Source organism: Trichophyton rubrum (genome assembly GCF_000151425.1).
Source record: "Trichophyton rubrum CBS 118892 genomic scaffold supercont2.2, whole genome shotgun sequence".
Taxonomy (NCBI): domain Eukaryota; kingdom Fungi; phylum Ascomycota; class Eurotiomycetes; order Onygenales; family Arthrodermataceae; genus Trichophyton; species Trichophyton rubrum.
The window spans coordinates 2,816,507-2,838,869 of NW_003456427.1; the positions used below are offsets into that span (position 1 = coordinate 2,816,507).

General features: G+C 52.2%; 8 protein-coding genes across 8 annotated transcripts; 4 read left to right on the forward strand and 4 right to left on the reverse strand.

Moving 5' to 3' along the window:
* Positions 1–1,928: 1,928 nt before the first annotated feature.
* TERG_02664 (uncharacterized protein) lies at positions 1,929–4,449 on the forward strand (the record flags this gene model as incomplete). The annotated part of the gene is made up of 1 exon (XM_003237908.2): positions 1,929–4,449. The coding sequence occupies exon 1, from the start codon at positions 2,104–2,106 to the stop codon at positions 4,447–4,449; it is 2,346 nt and encodes a 781-aa protein (XP_003237956.1). The 5' UTR covers positions 1,929–2,103.
* A 571-nt stretch (positions 4,450–5,020) lies between these two features.
* On the forward strand, positions 5,021–7,417 carry TERG_02665 (uncharacterized protein; the record flags this gene model as incomplete). The annotated part of the gene is made up of 1 exon (XM_003237909.1): positions 5,021–7,417. The coding sequence occupies one exon, from the start codon at positions 5,021–5,023 to the stop codon at positions 7,415–7,417; it is 2,397 nt and encodes a 798-aa protein (XP_003237957.1).
* A 630-nt stretch (positions 7,418–8,047) lies between these two features.
* TERG_02666 (uncharacterized protein) lies at positions 8,048–9,221 on the forward strand (the record flags this gene model as incomplete). Its single annotated transcript, XM_003237910.1, has 4 exons — positions 8,048–8,206; positions 8,259–8,477; positions 8,526–8,768; positions 8,835–9,221. 4 exons carry the CDS (start codon positions 8,048–8,050, stop codon positions 9,219–9,221), a joined length of 1,008 nt encoding a protein of 335 aa, XP_003237958.1.
* A 249-nt stretch (positions 9,222–9,470) lies between these two features.
* TERG_02667 (uncharacterized protein) lies at positions 9,471–10,712 on the reverse strand (the record flags this gene model as incomplete). The annotated part of the gene is made up of 3 exons (XM_003237911.1): positions 9,471–9,707; positions 9,781–10,500; positions 10,563–10,712. The coding sequence occupies 3 exons, from the start codon at positions 10,710–10,712 to the stop codon at positions 9,471–9,473; spliced, it is 1,107 nt and encodes a 368-aa protein (XP_003237959.1).
* Positions 10,713–11,314: 602 nt separating this feature from the next.
* Positions 11,315–11,674, forward strand: TERG_02668 (uncharacterized protein; the record flags this gene model as incomplete). Its single annotated transcript, XM_003237912.2, has 1 exon — positions 11,315–11,674. One exon carries the CDS (start codon positions 11,315–11,317, stop codon positions 11,672–11,674), a length of 360 nt encoding a protein of 119 aa, XP_003237960.1.
* A 480-nt stretch (positions 11,675–12,154) lies between these two features.
* Positions 12,155–12,874, reverse strand: TERG_02669 (uncharacterized protein; the record flags this gene model as incomplete). The annotated part of the gene is made up of 3 exons (XM_047747946.1): positions 12,155–12,328; positions 12,432–12,806; positions 12,863–12,874. 3 exons carry the CDS (start codon positions 12,872–12,874, stop codon positions 12,155–12,157), a joined length of 561 nt encoding a protein of 186 aa, XP_047603916.1.
* Positions 12,875–14,474: 1,600 nt separating this feature from the next.
* Positions 14,475–19,375, reverse strand: TERG_02670 (uncharacterized protein; the record flags this gene model as incomplete). The annotated part of the gene is made up of 5 exons (XM_047747947.1): positions 19,130–19,375; positions 16,118–19,074; positions 15,803–16,021; positions 15,374–15,730; positions 14,475–15,278 (listed from the first exon to the last, which is right to left on the reverse strand). The coding sequence occupies exons 2-5, from the start codon at positions 18,737–18,739 to the stop codon at positions 14,475–14,477; spliced, it is 4,002 nt and encodes a 1,333-aa protein (XP_047603917.1). The 5' UTR covers positions 18,740–19,074; positions 19,130–19,375.
* Positions 19,376–20,371: 996 nt separating this feature from the next.
* Positions 20,372–22,169, reverse strand: TERG_02671 (uncharacterized protein). Its single transcript, XM_003237915.2, has 2 exons — positions 21,660–22,169; positions 20,372–21,592 (listed from the first exon to the last, which is right to left on the reverse strand). The coding sequence occupies exons 1-2, from the start codon at positions 21,832–21,834 to the stop codon at positions 20,604–20,606; spliced, it is 1,164 nt and encodes a 387-aa protein (XP_003237963.1). The 5' UTR covers positions 21,835–22,169; the 3' UTR covers positions 20,372–20,603.
* Positions 22,170–22,363: the final 194 nt, after the last annotated feature.

The following is a 22,363-nucleotide window of genomic DNA, read 5'->3' on the forward strand; positions in this document are numbered from 1 at the left end:
GAAAAGTTGATGTCCTACAACCCCCAATGATGCATGTTCTTACTTTCCCTTTGGTTCTCGGGCTCTTCGAGATATGAGCCGACACAGGGGATGGGTCGGATATGGATTGGGGGCGAACAGCCCATTCTTTGCTATTCATTTGCACGGAATTCTCGGTTTCACGGATATAGATGCATCGTTCTAATGGTCGTCTCTTGATAGGGAAGGACCAGGAAAACCGCAGCAAATGCAGTTTAACTCAGTCTTTATGTGCCTATCTCTGCAAAAGAAATCTAGCGGTCCATCAAAATATGCAAGAGCTGGTAAACCCTCGTGGTTGCCGGGTCGCCACCCTACCCCGGCTGGCATACAAATCCCAATACCGTATGCTTCTTGAAAAGGAAGATTGAGAAAGTTTCCCAGACAAGTTTAGCCCACTCCTCTAGCTCGGTGTTGTTAAATATAATACCACCCTGATTTCTAACTGCGGTTCGATGAAAGAGGTTGGTAAAAGGAATAATTAGAGGACGGCCGGCTAGGTTATCGGAAGGGGTAAGCTAGACTCATTCGTCCAGCATAAAATTCTTCGAGCTATGCGGGCGAATGGGTATAGTGCAGTGGTGCGGGGTCCCTATGGACTTAAGATATGCATTTCTCCATGCTGGAGGAGCTGGGGGAGTAAAAGGCATGATGGTGATGCTATTAAAGAAGATATACGATATCTGCAACCAGGTAGTGGGGTGGTGGACAGATCAGGAAGGAGGTGAGAAGGAGGAAGAGGATGGTGATATGAAAGAAAGAAGAAGAAGAATGGAAAATTTGGGGGGAGGAAGGGGTTTATATAGCTGAGGATCTCGGCGTTGCAAGGAGCAGGCATGGACGACATTAACTATACTCCGTCACGCCGAGATACCTAGTTCACTGACTTTAATAATGAGTGAGTGGCAGTCTGTCACTATCTCTGTGAAGGTAAGAGATGTTGCTCAATAGTTGCGGTTACTATCTGCTGCTATCCGCGTAGACTGCAGTGACAGCCTGGATTCACAAACATAGCGGTGACTATAACTGAATATCTTGGGTATCTAGTATAGTAATCTAGCAATCAATCACTATCTATTTCTGCTTTGGGTATCTTTATTTAATAGATATAGTCACGCCTGCTGCTTTCCGGATGTCCAAGATAATAGAGATTCACTAGCCAGACTACCCAGCCGTGACGTAATTGTATAGTATATACAGGGTATAGCTGTGACTAGTGGAGGCATAGGGTATCATTCATCTTCTATATTCACTGGCTGGACTTTAAGTGAAGCACTGTAGGCTGCCGTAGCTATCCATAGAGGGTATCAAAAGGGTATCCACAAGTCTTGTCCATCTGTTAGTGTAGGAGATCTTACCACAAAGAAGCCCTGCTGTCTCAGCTATGTTGTCCACATCTGCAGTCTCTTCCTTGTCTCTGCCACCTTTTGATATCCTGTTGCTGTCTATTGCTGTCTGTTGCTGTTGTTACTGTCTTGTTGATGTCTTGAAGTTGTTAAATTGACGTTGAAAGAGGCTAAGGCTATTTTTAGCTCTTACGTCATCATGCGGCTGAGCTGACTAATTCTCCCGCTATGTTGAGATACTTCGCTCGCCCCGCAAAATTTCTATGACGCAAGAAGTACCAAAACATCGCGAGGGCGCCCGTCGAGTCCCAAAGCGTTTAGCGGCCCCCGAGCTGCGCCTGACGGCGGACTTCCCTTTTGGGCCAATTTCACGTGGTTTCCCGCGACTTCGACTTTCTCGACTTCAACTTTCGCAACTTCGACTTTTCGTCTTCTTCTTCTTTTCTCTCCATCATCTCCAGCTTCATCTTCGGCTTCTGTCATCTTCGTCTCGCGTCTTCGCTGCTGTCAGCCTCTCCCAAGTCTCGCCGACTGACTCGGTTCGCCGGCTGCAGGGTTCGTCTTGAGTCATTAGCCCGGGCGCTGCAGTGCTAGTTACAAGGACGCAAGTCTACCGCGGGCTGTCCAGTTCAAGCGTTGAGCGCAGTTCCCACCAGGGCCTCAGCGAGAGACCAACAGGAAACCCCGATACCTTCCCTACTATATAATTATACCCCCCAGTGAGCAGGATACAGAGCCAATGGCTGAGCCAATGACCTTTGCTGCTCCCTACGGCCGTGCCGACGAGCGCATGGCCGACATGGTAACTCCCGACGGCCATGGATACGCCGAGCCCATGTTCAGCGAGCCGGTGATGGAACCGTGGATGGACGGCGTCCTGGACGAGACGCTGATGATGGCCGCGCCCAGCTCGTGGGACAACTTTGACGCCCTCGACTCGGCTGTCTCGCAGGCCACCGCTACTCCAAACGCCTTTGACTCCATGCTCGCCGACTGCTCTCTCCCGGCTGACAGCCAGGCCAGCAGCGACGGTGACCTTACAGTCTCTCCCGATATGCTGAACATCTCATCAAACCTCGCTTTCCCCGAGAGCGAGATCTCGTCACTCTTGGGCACCGAATTCAGCAACTATTTCAGCACCTTCGACTCAACTACTACCGACAACACTTCTTTCTCGACCCAAACTACTCCGGAGTCCACTGCTGGAGATAACTGTGAGCTCGTCTTTGAGCAAGTTGCATCCGCCTTCAAGGACCTCGCCCGTGCCAGAGCGGCTGCCGATCCACGACCAATCTCTCGCAAGCAGAAGCAGCGAGATGCCTCCATTGCTCTCTACCTGGAGCGTCTACGTGACACGTGCAATGAGGCTGTTGCAGCTCTCAACTCGGGTGCCAATAATACAACCGCTATGGGCCATTCCGCTGCCTGGTTCAACTCTAACCAGGTATCCATGTCCTCCCAGCCCAGCTCTTCCGGCGCCAGCAGTTTCTCCACCAGCTCTCCCTCGGAGGGTTACACGGAATTCCACTCTCAATCTCAATCGACTCGCTCTTCCGTGCCCTCCCAGTCACCCACCTTAGACCAGTCTCGACCTCAGTTCCAACAACCTTCTCCCCCAGCTCCACCCTCTGGAGGGATTGAGCTCGTGATGGACCTCAACATGAACACTGCCACCTCTCTCCCACGGAAACACCGCCCACGGACGGAAACCCAGCGCCAGCGATACCTGGCCGTCCGCAACCAAGGTGCCTGCGAAAAGCACAAGAAGCAGCACAAGAGATGCACTTGCATTGACAAGGAAATCCCACTTGTCTCTACCTCTACCGCCACCACTACTGCCTCATCCTCGCCCCAGGCCGGCGCTGGCGCCAGCAACGGCATCGATGCCACTATCAGCATCCTATCCCATACCAAGGGACGTCACTCTGTCCGCAAGACATCGCCGCTTCGGCGTGTTCCTAGCGTCCGTGGCGCCCGCGATTCCCTCTCGCCAACGTCCGGAGAGGATAACTGGTCAGGACTTGGCCATGACGGCGAAGTCCTGATCAGAAACAACAGGCCAGATGGCATTGCGAAGGGCGAGGCCGGCATGGCCTGCAGCGCGTCATACTTGCTGCAACGGCAAGGCAAACTCGATCAATGCCGCGACAGTGGCCATGATATAGGCAACTCACACGACAAGGGCGTATCTCGCCACAGAGTGGCCTCGGGCGAGCGTGTCTCTACTTTGCCCACGAACACCGGCAACGTAGCATGGTCAGTCATGCCGCAGGCAGTGTTGGACCGCAACATAGGATGGTCAATCACGCCGCAGGCAGTGTTGGACAGCAACGTCAGCGTCCGCTCTCGTACTACTGGCGGCTGCGAGCCCACACGCAATAGAGACACAGGTGGCCATGGCTACTACGCCCGTTGCGCCGACGGCAGCGTCTCCGCTACTATGTGTCTCGGCAACCGAGACCAGGGCCGCCGTGCTATCAGCACTGCCTCATCGCTTGTGTTCCCTGATGGAACTTGGCAATGCCCGCATGGCCAGTCTGCCACGAACAGCCAGAGCCACAGCACCAATATAGGTAGTTCAAGCGACATAGACGGTTCAAGACTAGCGCAGATATCGTCCTATCTGCATCTTCGTGACAAGAAGGAAGACAAACAGAAGCACACATGCTTCCACACATGGAGCAACGGAGATCGCAACTCCTCACTGTCGTCAGCCACGGCAGCTGCAAGTGCTAAAGCACATAATATCAACAACAATTGTTGTACCAACGCAGCAGCCCACCTTCGGCGTACCACAGACCTGGTGTTCTCTACCATCATCAACTCCCAGTCTCTGAAGAACCGCAACGCCATTTGCGACGAATGTTGCGCCGGATCAATGTCCTCAGCTCTTCTTCAACCGTCAGCCTCTAATATATCGTCTGCCTACGCCGGCCTACGATGGTATATACAGGCCCACATCAACGACAGCGTGCGTTCCAGCTTGAAACGTGCCACCCCTCGCCAACTCGAATTCGCCCTTTGGTGCTTCATATGGATAAGTATGCTAGTGCTATCGGCAATTTTCAAGGGTGCTTTGGCTTAATCTTCGAAGAGACTGCAAAAAGTTTTGCATTCGCTGATGGAGCTTGAGACGGTTTCATTGATGTGATAACCTGTTTCGCTCTCAGCTTTTCTTTTGCCATGCTTGTTTTGTTTTCCGCGTGAAGCGTTTGTTCTGTATATCTATTCTGTCTTATTCCTCCTATCTGCTTTCTCTGCCGTTTATTTTGAAACCTCGGGCGCCGTGACTCTGAATCGCTGGCTTTTTTGTTTGATGCTTGCTTAATTACATCCATCCTTCCCCCTTATAGATGCTTAGAGCTATATAATCCGGGAGTCTCACACTGGGATCAAATCAAAAGCACCTTCATCCCTCGTCATTTCTCTCGTCTCTCCATGTGTAGTATATACATTGTAGATTGAACTCATTAATCCATAGGAGGTACCTACCTATGGGCCTAAGGTTCCAAAGGCACCCTCGGGATTAAGTAATTCCTCCCGTCCCTGTTGATCCTCCATGACTTTGATATCTCCAGCTTCCATCCTCCAAGGCTTGCTTGAGCTTTCTGGCCTCCAAGCAACCCGCCTTGCTCCGTGGCGGTTGCGCTGCAGGTATGGCAAGTCTATCGCAAGCCGAACTCTCTGTCATCGCTAAATACCCCCTGGCTGACTCGCTCGACCGTGTTCGTGGCTTGCTCCAAGAGGCCGAACAGCCATCCCTAACATCCTACGACGGCGGCAATGACGAAGAGGACCCCGATGGGCTCCGTCAAGCAGCGGTTTCGAAGCTCCTCGTCGCGCTGATGGGTGAGAAAGCAGCTTTCAACCTGAAGCCTCGAACTAGTAGCAAAAACGTGGCCTCGGAGCTGTCACGGTTATTTACACGCATACAGGAAGGGGATTTCTGCTACGAAGACTACCGCTCGTTAACACAGCTTGCTCTTCAGAAAGCATCGGATTCTGACATCTGGAATGCGGTCCTCGACCTTATCGCTACGATCTCTCCAGCCACTCCCCCGAGCATCCCTCCGTCATTTGATAGCACGCCGTTCAGGTCTACATCGTCGTCGCAGAGAGGGTCAGAGCAGACGCGCCGGCTGGTGGAAGAAAGGCTCTTTGAGGAGATTGAGGACTGTACTCACCGGAATGTTGAGGGTTTCTTTAAAAAATACTTTGAAGGAAAAGACTGGAACACACAGGCAGACAATGCAGCTTGTCGTGCCCTCGGCTCCGGAGACGACAGCAGATGGCCCAGCTTTCCTGATCCCCCAGCAGAGAAAGACGCCCTTGACTGGTGGTTTGGATTCCAGGACGAGTTTCTGTCGGATGCACGAAGCGTCTACTTCACCACGGCGAGCAAGAGCGATCTCACTGGCTCAGACGCGGACCGCCAGATCGATCTCCTCCTCAGGGACCGAAGCGCGGGTGACATCGGTGGGAAGCACAACTGGAAGGATATCCGGGTCGTTGGCGAGCTGAAAAAGTCTGAGGCAGAGATCAGGAGCAAAGGTGCGCTGCTGCAGATGGCGCGGTATATACGGGAGGTCTTCAAAGCCCAGCCGACACGTCGATTCGTCCACGCCTTTGCTGTCTGTGGAACGAAGATGGAGGCGTGGATATGGGATCGCTCAGGTCCTTTCAGCTCGGGCTCTTTTAATGTGCACGAGGACCCGAGGCTCTTTTATCAGATAATCTTGGGCTACGCGATGATGACCGACGAGGAGCTGGGGCTGGACACCTTCATCACACAGGACGGTAGCGGCACCAGCACGATCACTGTTGAGACCGTTAGCGGCGAGGAGACAGTCGTGCAGCTGAACCCGAAGCTGCTCAGCTATCAGAGCGCCATTGTGTGCCGGGGGACAACCTGCTTTCTTGCCAATGTCGATGGCAAGGTGCAAGGCGTGGCCAAGTTCTCGTGGACATCAGACAAGCGGGCAAGCGAAAAGGAGCTTCTCAAACTGGCGCAAGAAAGGGGGGTCAGGGGAGTCGCAGAGGTCGTCGCTTTCCGTGATATCACAGACATTTCCACCCTCCGAGACGGCTTGTCCTTCAAGAAGCGCCATGTCTTTAAAAGCAGCAGCCGCAGAGCCTCCTCCTTCCATCCGTCTCACTCCAACGACCCTCGATCACGGTCGTCCACTCGGCTTCATCCAAGCACCAGCGACAAACAGACCAGCCGAAAACGCAGATCTCCGGATAAAAGCACACAGACGTCGAAACGGTTGCGCGGTCAGCAGGAGAACGAAGTAACGTTCGAGGTCCAGCCAGTAGGGAATCCCAGCCTCTTTGACAAGGATGGTGAAGAGCTCTATGATAACCGGATATTTCGCTGCCTGGTCATCTCGCCGGCTGGCCGGCCGATCTATGAATACCATTCACCTACTGAGCTTTTGAAGTCACTCTGTGACGCGATCAAGGCCCATCGATCCCTTTACACACAGGGAAATATTCTACACCGAGACATTTCTGAGAACAATATCATCATTACGAACCCAGGGACCGCCAACGGCCACTCGGGCATGCTTATCGACCTGGATCTCGCCAAAGAAATCGGTACCCGAAGCGGGGCCCGACGCCAGACCGGCACAATGGAATTCATGGCCATCGAGGTGCTTCGTAATGTTGACCATACATACCGGCACGATCTCGAGTCCTTCTTCTACGTACTTATCTGGCAGTGCGCCCATAACGGGTGGAAACGTTTCAACCGACTGAAGGAAAAGCCGGGGGACAGTTTCCTGAATGAATGGTACACGGGGACCTATATCAAGATTGCTAGCTGTAAGGCGGGTCATATGGGAGCCAAAACTTTTGAGTATCTCCTATGGGAGTTCCCCCCTGAGTTGGAGGCTGTTAAACCGCTGTGCAGGACGCTACGGCAGGTCTTATTTCCTATCCACAATGGTGATATCTTCACTGGGACGCCGATCAAGCCAGATATGCTATATGACGCCATCCTCGATGCGTTTTACAAGGGCATAGAAGATATCAAGGCGGCAGACCAATAGACACCACCCGTGGTGGTGAACGAGCACTTTGGAATCGGACCAAACCTATAGTTACGCTGGGTTGATTCCATCAAACATCCTTCGTCTACAATCCCAGCATGTTTATCTTAGTTCCTACTATAGTTCTTAGAATATATAACAACTATTATTACTATCAAGCTCTTTTTAAGCCTACGATTACTCTATCTACAAGCCTTCTGGTCCTTAGGTACTCAAGAACTAGCCAGGGCTCGAATCTAGTTGCCGTTTGTTACCCCTTAGGACTATCACGGCGTCAAGACCATTACTTAGGAGGCTCCTCTGTCCGTGTAGTTATTGGCGCTGCAAGTTCTGTATGTAACTGCTCTCATCAAGCTCATCACCATCATCACGAATAACACCTACGTTATGTCCAATTGCTCGAACCAATCATTCATACACCCGGCCCGTCGCTGGCTCCGGAACACCGGGCTAGTTGACTATCCACCGCAGCCTACCTAAGGGCGGGAAAACGATCGGATCGCTTTCAACGTCATTATCCTTATATAACTTAGATATCATTATCTAGTCCCTATGGCTTTGTATCCTTAGACCTTTGATTATCAGTATAGATCCGTCCTTTTTTGCTATACACTGCTACACAGCGGCTTCATGGCCGGGCGGATTCTTCTAGGCCTCACCCTCCTAGCCACTTCACTCCCGCTTCTCGCAATGGGGGACGCTGCAGTCGTACCATGCATCTTGTACTCAACTGTACCGGGATACTTCCTGCAAGACGATCCCGCGGTTGACCCAAAAACCTTTGACTATGTATGTACGCCTCGCTCTGTTTCGGCGACATCCTTATAACAATTGTATATAGGCGAAGAAAGGCTTCGGGTTGATCGATCAAGCGTACGATACCGATGAGACCCTGGATGCAGAGCTCAAGAAGCTCCCCTGGCGAAGATTCGAACATAAAGTCCGCTCCTTGAACAAGCATGCGGCTTCAAATGTTCGGTTCGCCGTCCTTTTCCTGGGTAGACATGGCCAGGGATTTCACAATGTCGCTGAAGCGTACTACGGAACCAAAGCCTGGGATGTACGTATATATCCGCTTGCATTTAGCCATCTACTGACAAGTTTATAGGACTACTGGTCTAAATTAGACGGCAACGGAACGATAACTTGGTCTGATGCCCATCTCACTGAAGAAGGTATCAGCCAAGCGAAAGTTGCTCGGGACACCTGGGCTGCTCAGATGAAGAACTCCATCCCTCTCCCAGAGGTGTATTATACCAGTCCGTTGGACCGATGCCTTGCTACTGCAAAGTTCACCTTCAGTGAACTGGAGCTTCCTCCATGCAAGCCGTTTATTCCAACTGTAAAGGAGGTAAGTTGATACGTACTTGTGGTTACGCTATCAGTAACGCGGTTCGGATGCTAAAGAAATTTATAGCTCCTGCGGGAAACACTTGGTGTTCATACGTGTGACAGGCGCAGTTCCAGAGACTATATCCAAAGTACTTACCCAACGTACAAGATAGAGCCTGGATTTACACAACAAGATATGTTGTGGGATCCTGAAGTGCGAGAATCAGACTCTGATCGAGATGCACGTCTGAAGAAGCTGCTTGATGACATCTTCTCCCATGACAAGACCACGTTCATGTCCCTCACTGCCCATGGAGGAGCCATCAGGTCAATCCTTAACGTCATTGGTCATCGCGAATTTGGCTTGCAGACCGGGGCTGTCATTCCCGTTCTCATTCGGATAGAGACTAGCACCGATGCCCCTGAGGAACCAGAGGAGGATTTGACTATCAAGATTCAGGGTCTCAATTAATGGATAGACATAACCCATAGAGCCTTACATTCTTGGCAATTTAAGTTAGGATTTATAGAAAGCCGATGCATATGACAACACCTAATTGACGAATCTATGATGGAACAGTTTATTGCAATGGTAGATCCAGTGCTCTATTTTTACTATGTACAATCCATCGAAGATGGGGAGCTATATACAGACACATTTCTCAAAATGTAGATTCCGGTCGACAGAATCTACGAGAATGGTCATTAAGGGAAGGGGCATTTACAAGTTGGAAGCCATGCCGAGCTCGGTCATGAAGCCAAGAGCAACTTTGGCGTGCTCGAGCATGTGGTCGAAGTCGAGGTATTCAACGGTGTCGTCAGCAGAGTGAATGTGTGGGTTGGAGTCTTCGAAAGCGGTTTCGGCAACCATGGATGCTGGGAAACCGTTGCGGTCAGCAGAGGCGTGGTCAGAGCAGGCATATCCACACTCGGTGTCGACGATTGGGATGGAGGCATACTATATGGTTTGTGATGTTAGAACAGAGAAAATACGAGTAGGTACGAGTTACGCTGGTAGGTTATAGACTTACTTTCTCAACAATCATCTTGCAGAATTGGTTTAGCTCCTGGTTGGTGTTATCGGTAATGAGGCCAAACTGCTCCTGGCCCTGGCCCTTGAAACCAGCAAGATCCTGGTTAAGCATAGCCTTGACCTGACGGCCATCGCTCTTGTACTTGCTGAAGACAGTCTGGGAGCCCAAGAGGCCACCTTCTTCACCCGCATACCAGTGGAACTCGAGGGTGTTGGTGTTGTTAGCGGCGCGGAAGGCCTTGGAGCCCAAAACTCCTCGAAGAGCTTCAAGAACAACAACGGATCCACTTCCGTTGTCATCAGCGCCTGGGGCACGGCCGCCCATAGGATCCTCCTGGTTGATACTATCCTGGTGAGCTCCGACAATAACAGTGGACTCAGATGATCCAGGGACGGTGGCAATGATGTTGAATTGGTTGAATTGGTTCTCGATCTTCTCCACCTTAGCACCCTGGGCACCAGACTCGTCAATGACCTTCTTGACTTGCTCCATCAGCCAGTTGGCAGACTCAACACCGGTCTGAGATTCATAGTAGCGGTTGTTGAACTCAGACATGGCCTGCAGGTCACGCATGAGGTTCTCCTTGGAGAGGTTGGCGATCATGGACGAAACCATGGAGGAGTGGGCAATCTGTTTGGGGTAGTTGGCAGCCACTGGCTTGGACGCGACGAAGTTAGTGCCAATTTCATTGGTGATATCAATGAAGGTTTGTCCAGCCTAGGCACGTTAGCAAGAATAGCTTCCTGTTTTTCGGTTACTAATACAATGGGACAACGTACAGCCCTCATCTTGTGCTTCTGATCCTTGGTAACCCATTGCGTCTTTCCTGGGCCAAGCTCGATCAAGTACTTATCACCCGATGGGCGAACGGGGCCAGCAACAGCGACTGCTGCGAGAGCAGCAACAGCAGCGATAGCAGAGACCTTCATATTGAATTGGATACTAAAAACAACTGAAATAATAAAGATAAAGTATGTATCAAGAACGGTAAGAATTCGTATCCTGCCAGCTGACCGAATAGAAGGAAGGAAAGAGAAAAGAATCTGAAAGGAAGTGGAAAGGTACGAGCTTTAATATGTATCTTTTCCACGGCTTTGAGACGGCTATATTTATACTCAGGGCCATCCCGTGCCTCTACTTACTCACGTTCAGAAGAGAGTAATAAGAAATAAGGCCTAGGAGTGGACTGATGCAGTTGCAATCTGGGGCAGCGGGGCCGAGGAGAGACGCTCCGTTCAGGCACCAGATCGTCCATGTTATAGGAGGATCAACGCCCGTCAGCCACCAGCTAGGAAGGACGTGAAGGAGGAGTTCCATGACCAGGGACACGAGAGCTGTCTGCCAAGAGTGCCATGATAGGATGAAAAGCGGCTGATCATGAGCACTTAAACTCCGTAAATATACAAGGACTTGTATATTTTTCCGCGTCACTTCCGTATGGACAGTGTAACCTAGGGAATACGAGAGGACTGAACACTTCCCCTTGGAGAGTCGAAGGGGGGTATTATTATAAGCACTTTATCTGAGAAGAATGTATAAACCTGTCCTGGGACAATCCCCAGCATCATTTATCTCAAGCGGCTGTCCTTTGGGGTATAAAAGGCCGAAACAGACCGAAGCGCGCTTCAATACTGGGCCTTGCACGGGTTGCGTGCATGAAGCTGATAAGGTCTGGGGTATCGCTGGGGTCCCCGGAATGAAACGTCAGCGAAAAGCTCGTCTCGCCCCATCCGCGCATCCTTGGCCACAAATGAACCTGGTTCTCCCCACCGTGAGGGCCAAACGCCATCACGAGGCAGGCAACAACGCCGTGGTAACTGCAGAGAGTGGTTCGGCAGCAGGATGTGATGGACGGAGATCAACAAGCAGCAGCTCTTCTGGATGGATATAAACAGCTGGCTAGTCTTGACGGTCATTCAGGAACCACCACGGAGCAAGGCGCTGAGTTTGGAAGTGAAACGCCGGCCCGAAGATCGACCATCGCCTGAAAAAGCCGTCGTTAACCCAGCCGTCCTGTGATTTCAAAGAAATATCCTCGCTGCCAACATGTCTTTCAGAGGTATCAACTGCGTCAAGACAGGAGAATCGAAAACCGCAGGATGAAAGAAGAAGAAGAAGAAGAAGAAAAGTTGAAGTTGAAGTTGATAAAAAAAACGCCCACTTCCGAAAAGGGAACGGAATCGGAGTATTTATTTAACCGTGTCTGATTATGTAACACACGCATCAACTCACGTGGAAACCTTAAACGAGAACGCCGAAAAGGGAAATATAAAAGCATCAAAAGAAAGACGATGATAAAGATAAAGACACGAAAAAATGATAGAGAGGAGAGACGAAAAGTTGTAAAGAAAAAGGTCGGCTGGGTTCGATCTTAGTCGTGGTCAGCTATCAACTCGTAGCCGCCTTCATTTGGCAGCACTCGGGCTATCGTGTACATTGCCACCGCGTTGACCACCATCAGGCACATACTGACGGTGCACAGGATCCACGAGTCGTCGAGCTTCCATCCAGGGTAGAAGCGGTCATCGTTGTCAAACAGGTATGACTGTCCATTCATGTCAGCATGCGTCATCTGGGCGTGCTTTGCCCTGAGGGAGGTATAGATAGGCACATATATAGAACAAGTGCGTGGGGGCACAGGGACTCACCACTAGACCCATTCCGCCAGCCTGTACAAGACCAATCAGCACCAGAAACACCGTCAACATCTTCCAGCCAGTTTCTCTCATCTGTTTTCCTCCCGCCAGAATCACGACAAAGGCCACAAAGGTCATTCCCTCGAGGACAACGGCGAACGATATCAGGAACCCAACTGATCGCCACATCGAGCAGAATATCGGGTTGGATATGGTATGGTTGGCGAGGAGGTCGGAGCCAGAGCTGCCGACGCGATTGATGCTGACTCCAAACATGGAGTTGTCTGCTTGACAGTCTTCATACTTGGGGAACTCGTCGCATCCGGGGGACTCGGACGAGCATCGTCTCGTCAGGCCGTATGTGAGGTAGAACTGCTGGCCGGATGGCTGTTGAGGTCCCAGCTGGTATTAGCTACATTGCTCAATATGGATGTAAGAAGTACCAAGGGACGCATTCATCTCACCGTCTCGCTATAGTAACCCAGCCATTTGGGAAGAAAGATTGATACCAGCGTCAACGAAGAAGCTATACATCGTGTTTGTCAACAAACGCCCCCCTTGCCACGCCACAGGTACCGGCGGGAGATAACGCACCGACCAGGAAGAGGAAGAGAGTGAACGAGTAGAGAATGGTCTTTGTAAAGAAGCCCGTGTAGTTTTTTCGCCCTTCCCCGGGCACCAGACGAGAGTCCACGATGGCGGTTGGCTTGATAGATCCTCGAAGCAGCCAACCAACGAACTAGTTAACTAGAAACACAAGCAAGCGACGACCAACCCGGCGTCTTCAACGAGCGTCACTGTCTCGGGGCGTGTGATAGACAAGGCTGAGTCCTGCAAGAGAGTCTCGGGTTCTTCTTCTCTTATTCTGCTACGTTGTTAGGAGGTTTTCTTCCTCGTCCTCCTTTAATGGCATGACGCCAGCCCGCATCATGTGATGCTTATAGTTACTTAGTCGCAGCAGAAAAAACAAGGCAGAAGTGTTTCTTTTGTCCGAGCCTTCACTTGACTCGATCAAGTGGACGTTGGACTCTGCTTGTTCCCTGTCATTAATAACGCTGATATAAACAGTCCAGGGTGCCTGGCGGGTAAGCTTGAGGCCTTTTCTCTATGGGAGCTCAGATGGGTTTGTAAGTAGCTGGCGCATCTACCAAATCTAGCTACGTTGATAATGCCTCGAGCCTCCAACAACCCCTATACAACGCAATATGATCGGTCACATAGAGATAGACACGGCTTGAGCTGGAATAAAGAACTCGTAAAGTAGTTAGTCAACTAGCTAGAGCCTTCCTTTCGCCCATTCAGTCAAAATGAACAAAGAGGCAGGCAAGCAGAAGATAGATAATCGTACATTATGCCTCTACCGCCGCTATCAACACCAGCAGCAACCAAAAACCGCCACACAGCATAGTATTTGCATAACTCTCGTCCTCCCTATACCGGCTTGCCAATTAGTTAAATTAAGCAATATCTGTGTCTGTGTCTGTGTCTGTATGGATCTGCAAGGTACGATGCTGCAAGATAGGAAGAGCAAGAGAGATTAAATGAAGAACGCAGGTAAAGAGAAAAAGCCATTCCATCATGCAGGTAACGGTAACGGTATATGGACATGAAAATGAAGGAAGAGAAGAAAAAGGGAGATCGGGAAAAGATAAAATGGGGGGAGCCAACTCAAGAATGCCAAGTTGACGGTAGGAAGCGAAATGCGAAGAGAGATGTAATTTTCACCCGTTACAGCTGGACGACACCATCTCATAGTGTGTTAACCAGTGTGGATGCTGGGACGGTAGTTTTCTTATTTTTGAAAGCGGCGCTAAAAAAAAAAAAAATGCGCGTTTCTTTTAGAGTGAACTCACGTCGCTAGGAGGCTGAATGGAGATAGGAAACGTAAATATGCGCCACCGGATGATCGGGAGAATAGAGGGAAAACTGAAGGTGGGGAAAGGCTGTAGAAGTGAAGCGAAGTGAAGTCAAAAGAGAAAGAGGAGAGTGAGAAGATAATACGCAGGAACAAGAATATGTGGTGGGTATAGGTAGGTTAGTTATAACCAGCCAGCCTCACTTGGGCTGTGATAACATTGCTCGAAAGTCGTCATTCGTCTTATTCCGTGTCGTCGTGGGTTCGGACTGCTTCTGATTCGATTTCTGGCCGTCGGTATCATCATGATGATTAGTCGTTGAGCCGGGCGGTTTGTCCCTCGACGGAATACCTGATCCGCCGCGCTTGACTCCTAATCCGCCTCTGCGCCCACTGCCAGAAGACTGGTTTGGTCGTCTTATTGGGGCAGAAGGCTGGGTCATCATCTTGCTGCAGCCAGTAGTGCCGCTGCCGGATGTTGTGGCGCTGCTGACTTTACCCTTTTCCTTGCCAATGGGGATCCTGTCAATCTTATGCTCTGCCTTTTGCTGTAACATCTCCTTTACCGAACCGACGTGGATGAATCTCCCGGGAGTAATCTCGTACCCTTCAAGGGCCAGTGAGGCTTTACCTGCATCATTCGTGTCGGCATATTCAACGATAGCACCTTGATGGTCGGGCCGCAGATTGATCTTCACCAGAACACCGTGTGGTTCTGCAAGAGCACGAATTCGGGTATCGTTCACCGTGTCCGGGATGTTCATTAAGCCCAGGGTGCGCAGATGGCGGTCTCCCTTGCCCTTGCTCTGGCCATCGGGTAGTGAGCCCGGTAGGGGTGAGGCGGTGCTGGTCCCGTTACGTTGAGCGTTAGTGGCTGGTGATTCAGACCGTGAGACGATTGTATTTTGATGGCGTTTGGCTCCGGTGTTGGTCGAGAGTCGGACATTTAGCTCCCGGCCCTTGAACGTCTTTTCGTTCATAGCCAGGGCAGCGGTTGATTGATCCTTAGCTGAGGTTAGTATAACTGCTCGATCTAAGCTGAAAAGGGAAAAAGCAGCAGAAAAAAAAGAAAGAAAAACTTGCTATGCAAATAGCTTACCTTTGTAGCAAAGGTGACGAAACCGAAACCTCTCGTGTCTCCATTCACCTTGGTGGGTATCCTAACTGACTCAACGTCTCCATAGGCGGTGAAGAGTTCAACAAGGTCTCCCTCCGTGGTCTTGTAGGGTATGTTACAAACATATATCTCTCGACCTTCCTCGTAAGCGCCAGACCGAGCCTGTCGCTGCGACGGGTCAGAGATTTTGACCACCAATTCTAGACCATCGCCGAGATCTTTCTTGTCAAGCTCAGTGGCGGCGTATGCTGATGAAGAAGAGATGAACTGAACATAGCAGAAGCGGCGGTGGGTATTGAATTTAAGTGATGGGAATCGCACTTCGGCAATTTCTCCATACTAAAAACGGACCCTGACGTTAGTATCATGGAAGACAATCAGGACACCAAGGAAACCGGGGGCAGGGAATACCGAATGAAAGAGCTCACGGATATAGTTTTCATCCGCTGTGGGCGGAAAGTTGGTTACAAAGATTGTAGTATCTGTAACCGGTTCAACGGTTACCTGGTTTCCTTCTAGAATCTTTTGGTTCTTTGTGCCCGCGGCCAGGGCATCTTCATGGGTATCAAACTCGAGCAATGCAGATCCGGAGTCGCCGGGGAGCATCTGAAGGGAATTGAGCTTTCCACACTATATAATTTTATTAGTTCACCTTTATGCTTTTTTTTTTTTTTTTTTTTTATTTCTTTTCTTTGGACTAGAGGGTATTTGGCGGTGGTATCTTACGTCTCGGAAAAACTGCCTAATCTTGACCTGCGGGATATCCTTTGGCAAGTTCTTGACTATGACACTTGCATGCTCTCGGTCTCGGGCGCGTGTTTCTACCGAGGGGATGGCACCACCTTTTGCCCTCTTCGAGACTGTGCCATTCACCTCCGGCTCACCCTCGCGTTTCCTTTTGCCAGCAAGTTGAGTTTCGTCGGGGTAGTGGTATTGCTGCTCCACGGAATCCAGGTGGGCCCCCGCCGAGACCGGAGCGTGTTGAGCAGCATCTTGGACCTGATGGTACTGGTGATTTGCAAGTTGCTGATGGTGATGATACTGTTGCTGCTGCTGCTGTTGTTGCTGCTGTTGCTGTTGCTGCAGGGCCTCTCGTTGCCTGCGTTTTGTCAATGCCTTCATGGCCTTCCGAACATCAATAATGGCAAGTTGAGACTCGTCTGCGTCTTCGTAGTGTTCACAGTGAGAAATGTAGGCATCCATGATCTTCTCCGGCCAGTCTAGATCTGTCCGTTGCAAAGCCTGTTTCAACACTGCAGTAGCGTAGCTTGGGTTCGGCATGCGTCGGGATGCACTCGCCGAAGAATCGCAGGGCATGAACTTGCTCCATGAGAGGAGTTCCCAGGTATAGTACGCCAGCCAGAACTCGAAGCTGTGTCCGTGGCGGGGGATGAGGTGTTTGAATTCCTCGCGTGCGCTGTCCCAGCTTCCGCGCGCACTAAGGTAGCGAATGTAGATGCGTTCTAGGTGGAAGAGCGGGTCGTTGGGGACGGCCTTGTCGGTCTTGTCGCCGAGCTCCTGGACGGATTCGATGGCGGAGCGAATACCGACCTCGGCAACGTCGAGGTCTTCGTCTGTGGATTCTGGTTGGAGTGCCCAGCGGCGAAGGTAGCTGCACCAAGTAGTGTGGACTTTCAAGACCTCATTGATACCTGCGGCGTCGAGCAGACCGGAACGCGTGGCTTTGTGCTTGAGCTCGAGAATCTCGGCAAAGGAGAGGCCAGCCCGTTCAGCGCTGATGAATAGCTGCGACCACAGTGCGCCGGACCAGGGACAGTGTCGGGTTGCACGCTCGATCACCGGGATGGGTGAGACGCCCATGGGCCCGTCCATGGACTCGTCAATGAGGAACATGACGTAGTCTTCCCAGAGAGTAGCGTCTGTGGGGAAACGGAGGACGGCGCGCTGGTAAAGTGAAGTAATTAGCTCAAGACGGAGTGGCTGTAGCTGCTGCTGCTGCTGCTGCTGCTGCTGCTGTCCCTTTCTCCGCTGCGGCTTGGAGAGCTCCCAGTCGAGGTACTCCTGGAAAGTAGTCCACTCGGCATTGGTGTCCTTGAGCTCAATGGTTCTGTGCAAGGCTGCTTCGCGCGTCTCGCGAGCAGCGTACATGGCCTTTGCCTCGGCAGCCTTGCTCCTGGCGTCGACCATGAGGTCCTCGTAGTTGGCGTTGTAGTACTTGGAGACGAAGTTGGAGAAGAGCTGGAAGGTGTCGTCCCAGCCGGCGTGCGGTGTCTGCAGCCTGCTCTCGAAGAGCACACGGAGCTGGGAGACTCGTTCCTGCGAAGGTGAGGCATCGACGTCCTGCATGAGTAGCTCGAGGTAGCGGTTCCAGACGAGATGGCAGTCATTGATGCGCCACTTTGTAGCATCGGCACCGGCCTTCCACACCTCGACGACGGACTGCCAGGTGAAGACCTCGCGGCCGATGATCCTGTCCTCGTCCGACCAGTGGCCGCGGCCGGACCCGTCTCTGTCACCAGCGGAGGCCTTGTAGAGGTAGAGCATCCACTCACCGTATATGACCCAGAGCTTGGTGCTGCCGTATTCCTCTTCGACGGAGCGGCGACAGAGCTCCATGACAGCTATGCGCTCATTGACGGTGCGGGCGAGCAGGCTCTCGTCCTGGATCCACTCGGCCCAGAGATCTTCCCCGATGGCAAACAGGCTGTCGAGCTCTTCTCGAGCAGCCTTGAGGTCCTTGAGCACGTCGAAGCGGTGAGGATCGCCGTGTGAGTCGGGCGAGGCTGGCGGGTAGATGTGGTCGACGAAGCCCTGGTGCAACAGACGGATGAAGTTGACGCGGTCCTCATAGGCGTAGTGGTTCTTCTGGATGTTGCTGTACAACTGGGCGGCCGTCTGCTGGGCCTCTGGACTGAGACAGGTGCTGCTGAAGTCACGTCTGGGCGCATCGGCAACGGGTTCAGCAGCACCGTCGTACCCAGACGGCCGAGGAGTTGGCGTGTTGTGTTGCGCAGCGGCTGGCGGCACGATGGGGAAGGCAGTCGATGGCGACGGTTCTGCTCTCTTGATGTGCGCAGCCTCGACGAGGGCGTCTATTCCAGGCGTAGAGGGAGTCTGCGGGCCCCGGCCGCTGTTTGGGGTGTGTATCTGAGCCTGTGATGCCTGTGATGCTTGCGTCTGTGTCTGTGTCTGTGCCTGTGCCTGTGCCTGGGACTGGGTCTGCCTTGGGCCTGTCCCGTTGCCATGCACGCCTCCACTGCCAGCCCAGGCCGTCTGCGGCGTGTTCCCCCGGTGCGAGCGAGGGCGAGGCGACGGCACAGGAGCAGGCGAGCGGACAGCCTTCTCCTGCCTGCTGGAGTTTGGCGTGATGAGGTCCCTGATATCCATGGCTGCAGAGTCTGCTGTGGTAGCCCGCCGAGCAGCAGCCGTAGAAGCAAGGAGGAAGAGCAGGGAGAGAGAAAAGGAGAAAGAACACGAGCAAGAAGAGGGAGAAGAAGAGAGAGCAGAGGGAGTGGCTGCGAGGTTCTTGTCAGGCTGGCCGAACTGGATGAGTGTCAGTAGCAGCGCTGGAGTTCCATCGCAACCCGGGGGGGGTCCACGCCTTTCCGTGCTCAAGACACAGCGGCGTCTTCAACACCGACCACCACCACGAGGCCCAACTAGATAGGCGTTTACTCGCCTCGAAGACGGCCAGACACACGCAGAGAGAGGGAGAGAGGGAGCTGGTCGAGCAGTTAGTGAAGAAGCGGACCCAACGCAGGAGAGACTCGGACTCACGACGGGGCGAGAGAGAGCGAGAGAAGAGCTGGCGTTCAGAGCGAGCGTCGCATCGTCGGGCAGAAGCAGACGCCTGGGAGGAGCAACGAAGAGGCAGCAAGGAGGGCGATGTCGCTGTCGCTGTCGCTGTCGTCGCTTTGCTTTGCTTTGCTTGACGTTGGGAGGTTTTGAGGTTTTGAGGTCGAAAAGCGAAAGGAAAAAAAAAAGTTGCTTTTCTCTGGCTGCTCACTAAGCAACAACCGCGAACGAGCTGCGGCTTTGAAGGCTTTCTTTCCACGGGCTGGACGGCTGGCCGGAGGGATGGTTGGGCGGCGTCGCTGGTTGATTGTCGATGTCTACGGAGTACGGCTGCTGGAGATGTCTTCTGCGGGCGGCAGGTAAGTGGTCTCGCTGCGTTTGGACTCAGGCTGACCGGGGTTTAGGCAGAGACGGCAGCCAGCATCACAGCAGCCAGCAGGAAGACAGCAGGAAGACGACGACGACGACGACGACGACGAGACGAGAGGTCGATGCTAGATCTACGATGGCAGAGACAGAGGTTGAGGATCTAGACCGCGCTTCGTGCTGAAACCCGTCCTGAGGCGAGGCTGATATCGCAGCGAAAGTGGCCCTTGGTCCGGCTCCCGTCGAGAGGAATTCGGGCGGACTGGGTTACATCATAACATACAGACGAGAACGCGGAGAAGGCTGCTACAGACTACAGACTAGTCACAGACTTACGGAGTGCATGCATGCATGAGACTGACAGGCTGGCGCTCGAACGTGCGAGCTCGTGGGCGCTGGTCTCTTCCCTAACTACCGACCCCCCCCCCCCTAAAGATCAGATCGCATGCTCGTGGCATCCTGTTGGCCTGTCTTCGCAGCGGCATGCAGCTCTGCTCTCCGCGCTGCAGGCATCTGCTTCTTGTCGCCTTTCTTTCCTTTTTCCCGTCCGCCTCCCTTCGCGCTCGCCTTTTGCTGCTTATATATATGTGTTATATTATCGTGGCTGGCGAAAAAGCAAGGGCTGTGGCTGATTATCACCTGATACGCCGCTGACGTCACGATCTCAAGTCAACGAGACGATGGGACGATGAGACGACGGAATGCAGATGAATATTAAGAGTGAAGGAAGACCGCGAGAGCAGTGAGTGGCTTGTGCTTCCCCCCTTTTCCCTTTATGCAGCTAAGCGTGGGTGACAGGCGAGTTTCCCACGTCAACAGCCAGTCTGGTTCTGTACGACAAGATACCCAGGTACAGGATATGTACATATTTAAGGGACGAAAACAGAGACAGGAAAAAGAAATAAGTCGATTAAAAGAAAGGGGAATTAAATAAAGGTATATACAGCATTATCCATGATAAATTCAACTATCCATTTCCCACCAGTCTCTAAAAACTGTGGTGTATATATAGATAAATATGGTCATTTGACTGCCGCAGAGTCGCCCTCAAGGCTCCCAGATTCTCGAATTTGGCCGTCAAGTAACTAGTTTAGGCCTTCTTTGGCTTGAAGAGGAGGGTGAAGAAGCGGATGATGAGTTTGATGAGCCCGCCGACGCTGAAGTGCATGATCAGATCGACGACCTCCTGAGCGAAGCGGGGCCAGTCGGCGCCTTGACCAAGTTTGAGACCACGGCCAATGGCGATGCCTCTGGCAGCAACTGCAACTTCATCTTCATCACGGCCAGCGATGGCGCCGAGGCCGGGGATGAAGAATTTGCCGATACCAACAACAAGCTCCTTGACGACCATCAGGATAAGCGTAGCAGCCCTTCCCCAGTCGGGCTTCTGACCATGCGGGAAACAAGAAACAATTGCGGCAATCAGCTTGGGGATGTCCAACAGACTGCGGGCATGGATCATTTCGTCACGGGCGGCAACGCTGGATCTCTCGGACAGCAGCATGAGCTCATTGCTGACCTCGCCGATATGGCGGGGGTGGACTCCAGCCTGACTGAGGGAGGAGACGACAGCGTTCAGTAGTTCGGCAAGATCGAAGCGACCGTGGCTGAACATTTCAACGATCTTTGCAATGAAGTCTGCGAGGTTGAGACCGGCATGGGCGACGCCGCTGAGGACCTTCAAGATGACTTTGGCAATGCCACCAACACTGGCCATACCGTGGAAGAGGAGACCGTTAAACTCGCCAGTGAGCTCGAAGATAATCTTAAAGATGCCATTGAAGATGCCCTCAACATTGATACCGGCGCCTTTTCCGCAGAACTCGAGGATAATCTTGATCATGGAACCGAGGCCACAGTCTCCTCGTGAGAGTGCATCGTGGAGCTTCTTTGCCATTTGATCGGCATCAACTTTACCACCACCATGGGCTTCCACGGTACTCTTGACGCGTGCAGAGAACACCTTGAAATCGGGGACCTTGGGGGCGGTGCCCTTAGGAGGCTGAGCGGGAGGAGCAGGAGCAGGAGCATCACGGGCATTGACGGGGGAATGGCGGAGGGACTGGTCACCACAATCCTCTATAGGATGGTTAGCTTTGACCTGGCACTCAATATTTATTGATTTGGTATCAGATGCTGGACATACGCTCATACTTCGCACATTGTGGGTTGGACTGGCCGGTGCTGGAAACCTCTGCAAGGCAGGCCATCAACAAGTCGGCACATTCACTGACGGAATTCTCGGCTCTGGCGACATGGTCAACTGCTCGTGCCGAAGTAAGAGCCGCAAACAGCGGCAGGATAAAGTAGGCGGCCTTCATTTTGAAGGATGCACAGGGTCAAGAGAGTGAGATGGTGTAACGAATGTCAGCTAAAGAAGGAAAGACTAAAACCCCAAGCTCAACAAGGGAGTATTAAAGAATGACAGACAAGAAACTTGAAAGAGAGTGAGAGAATGTGCAGTGGGACAGCCGACTGATGGGATGTGAAGAAAGGAAAGGAGAGAGAAGAATCAGGCATCGGGTTGAAGACCTTGTCGAGATTTATATACCCTTCCGTCAGGGGGATATCTGCTCTCCCGCGACAGTCCACAGTCCACACACAGTCCACGAGTCCACTTCCAACTTGCCCCTGACATCTGACATCAACCATCTCATCCGAGCTGCCCGAGGGTCTCTTCTCCACGCGGAATTTGTGCCTTACCCTACGGAGCATTATATATCACTATTTGAGCCTATCCTGGCCGTCTATGAGGAAACATGCTGTCGCTTCCCTACGGTTCCATGAACGTCTGCTCATCCACACTAGTAGTAAGAGCTACTACACCTAGTACTGTGAAAAAAAAAAAAG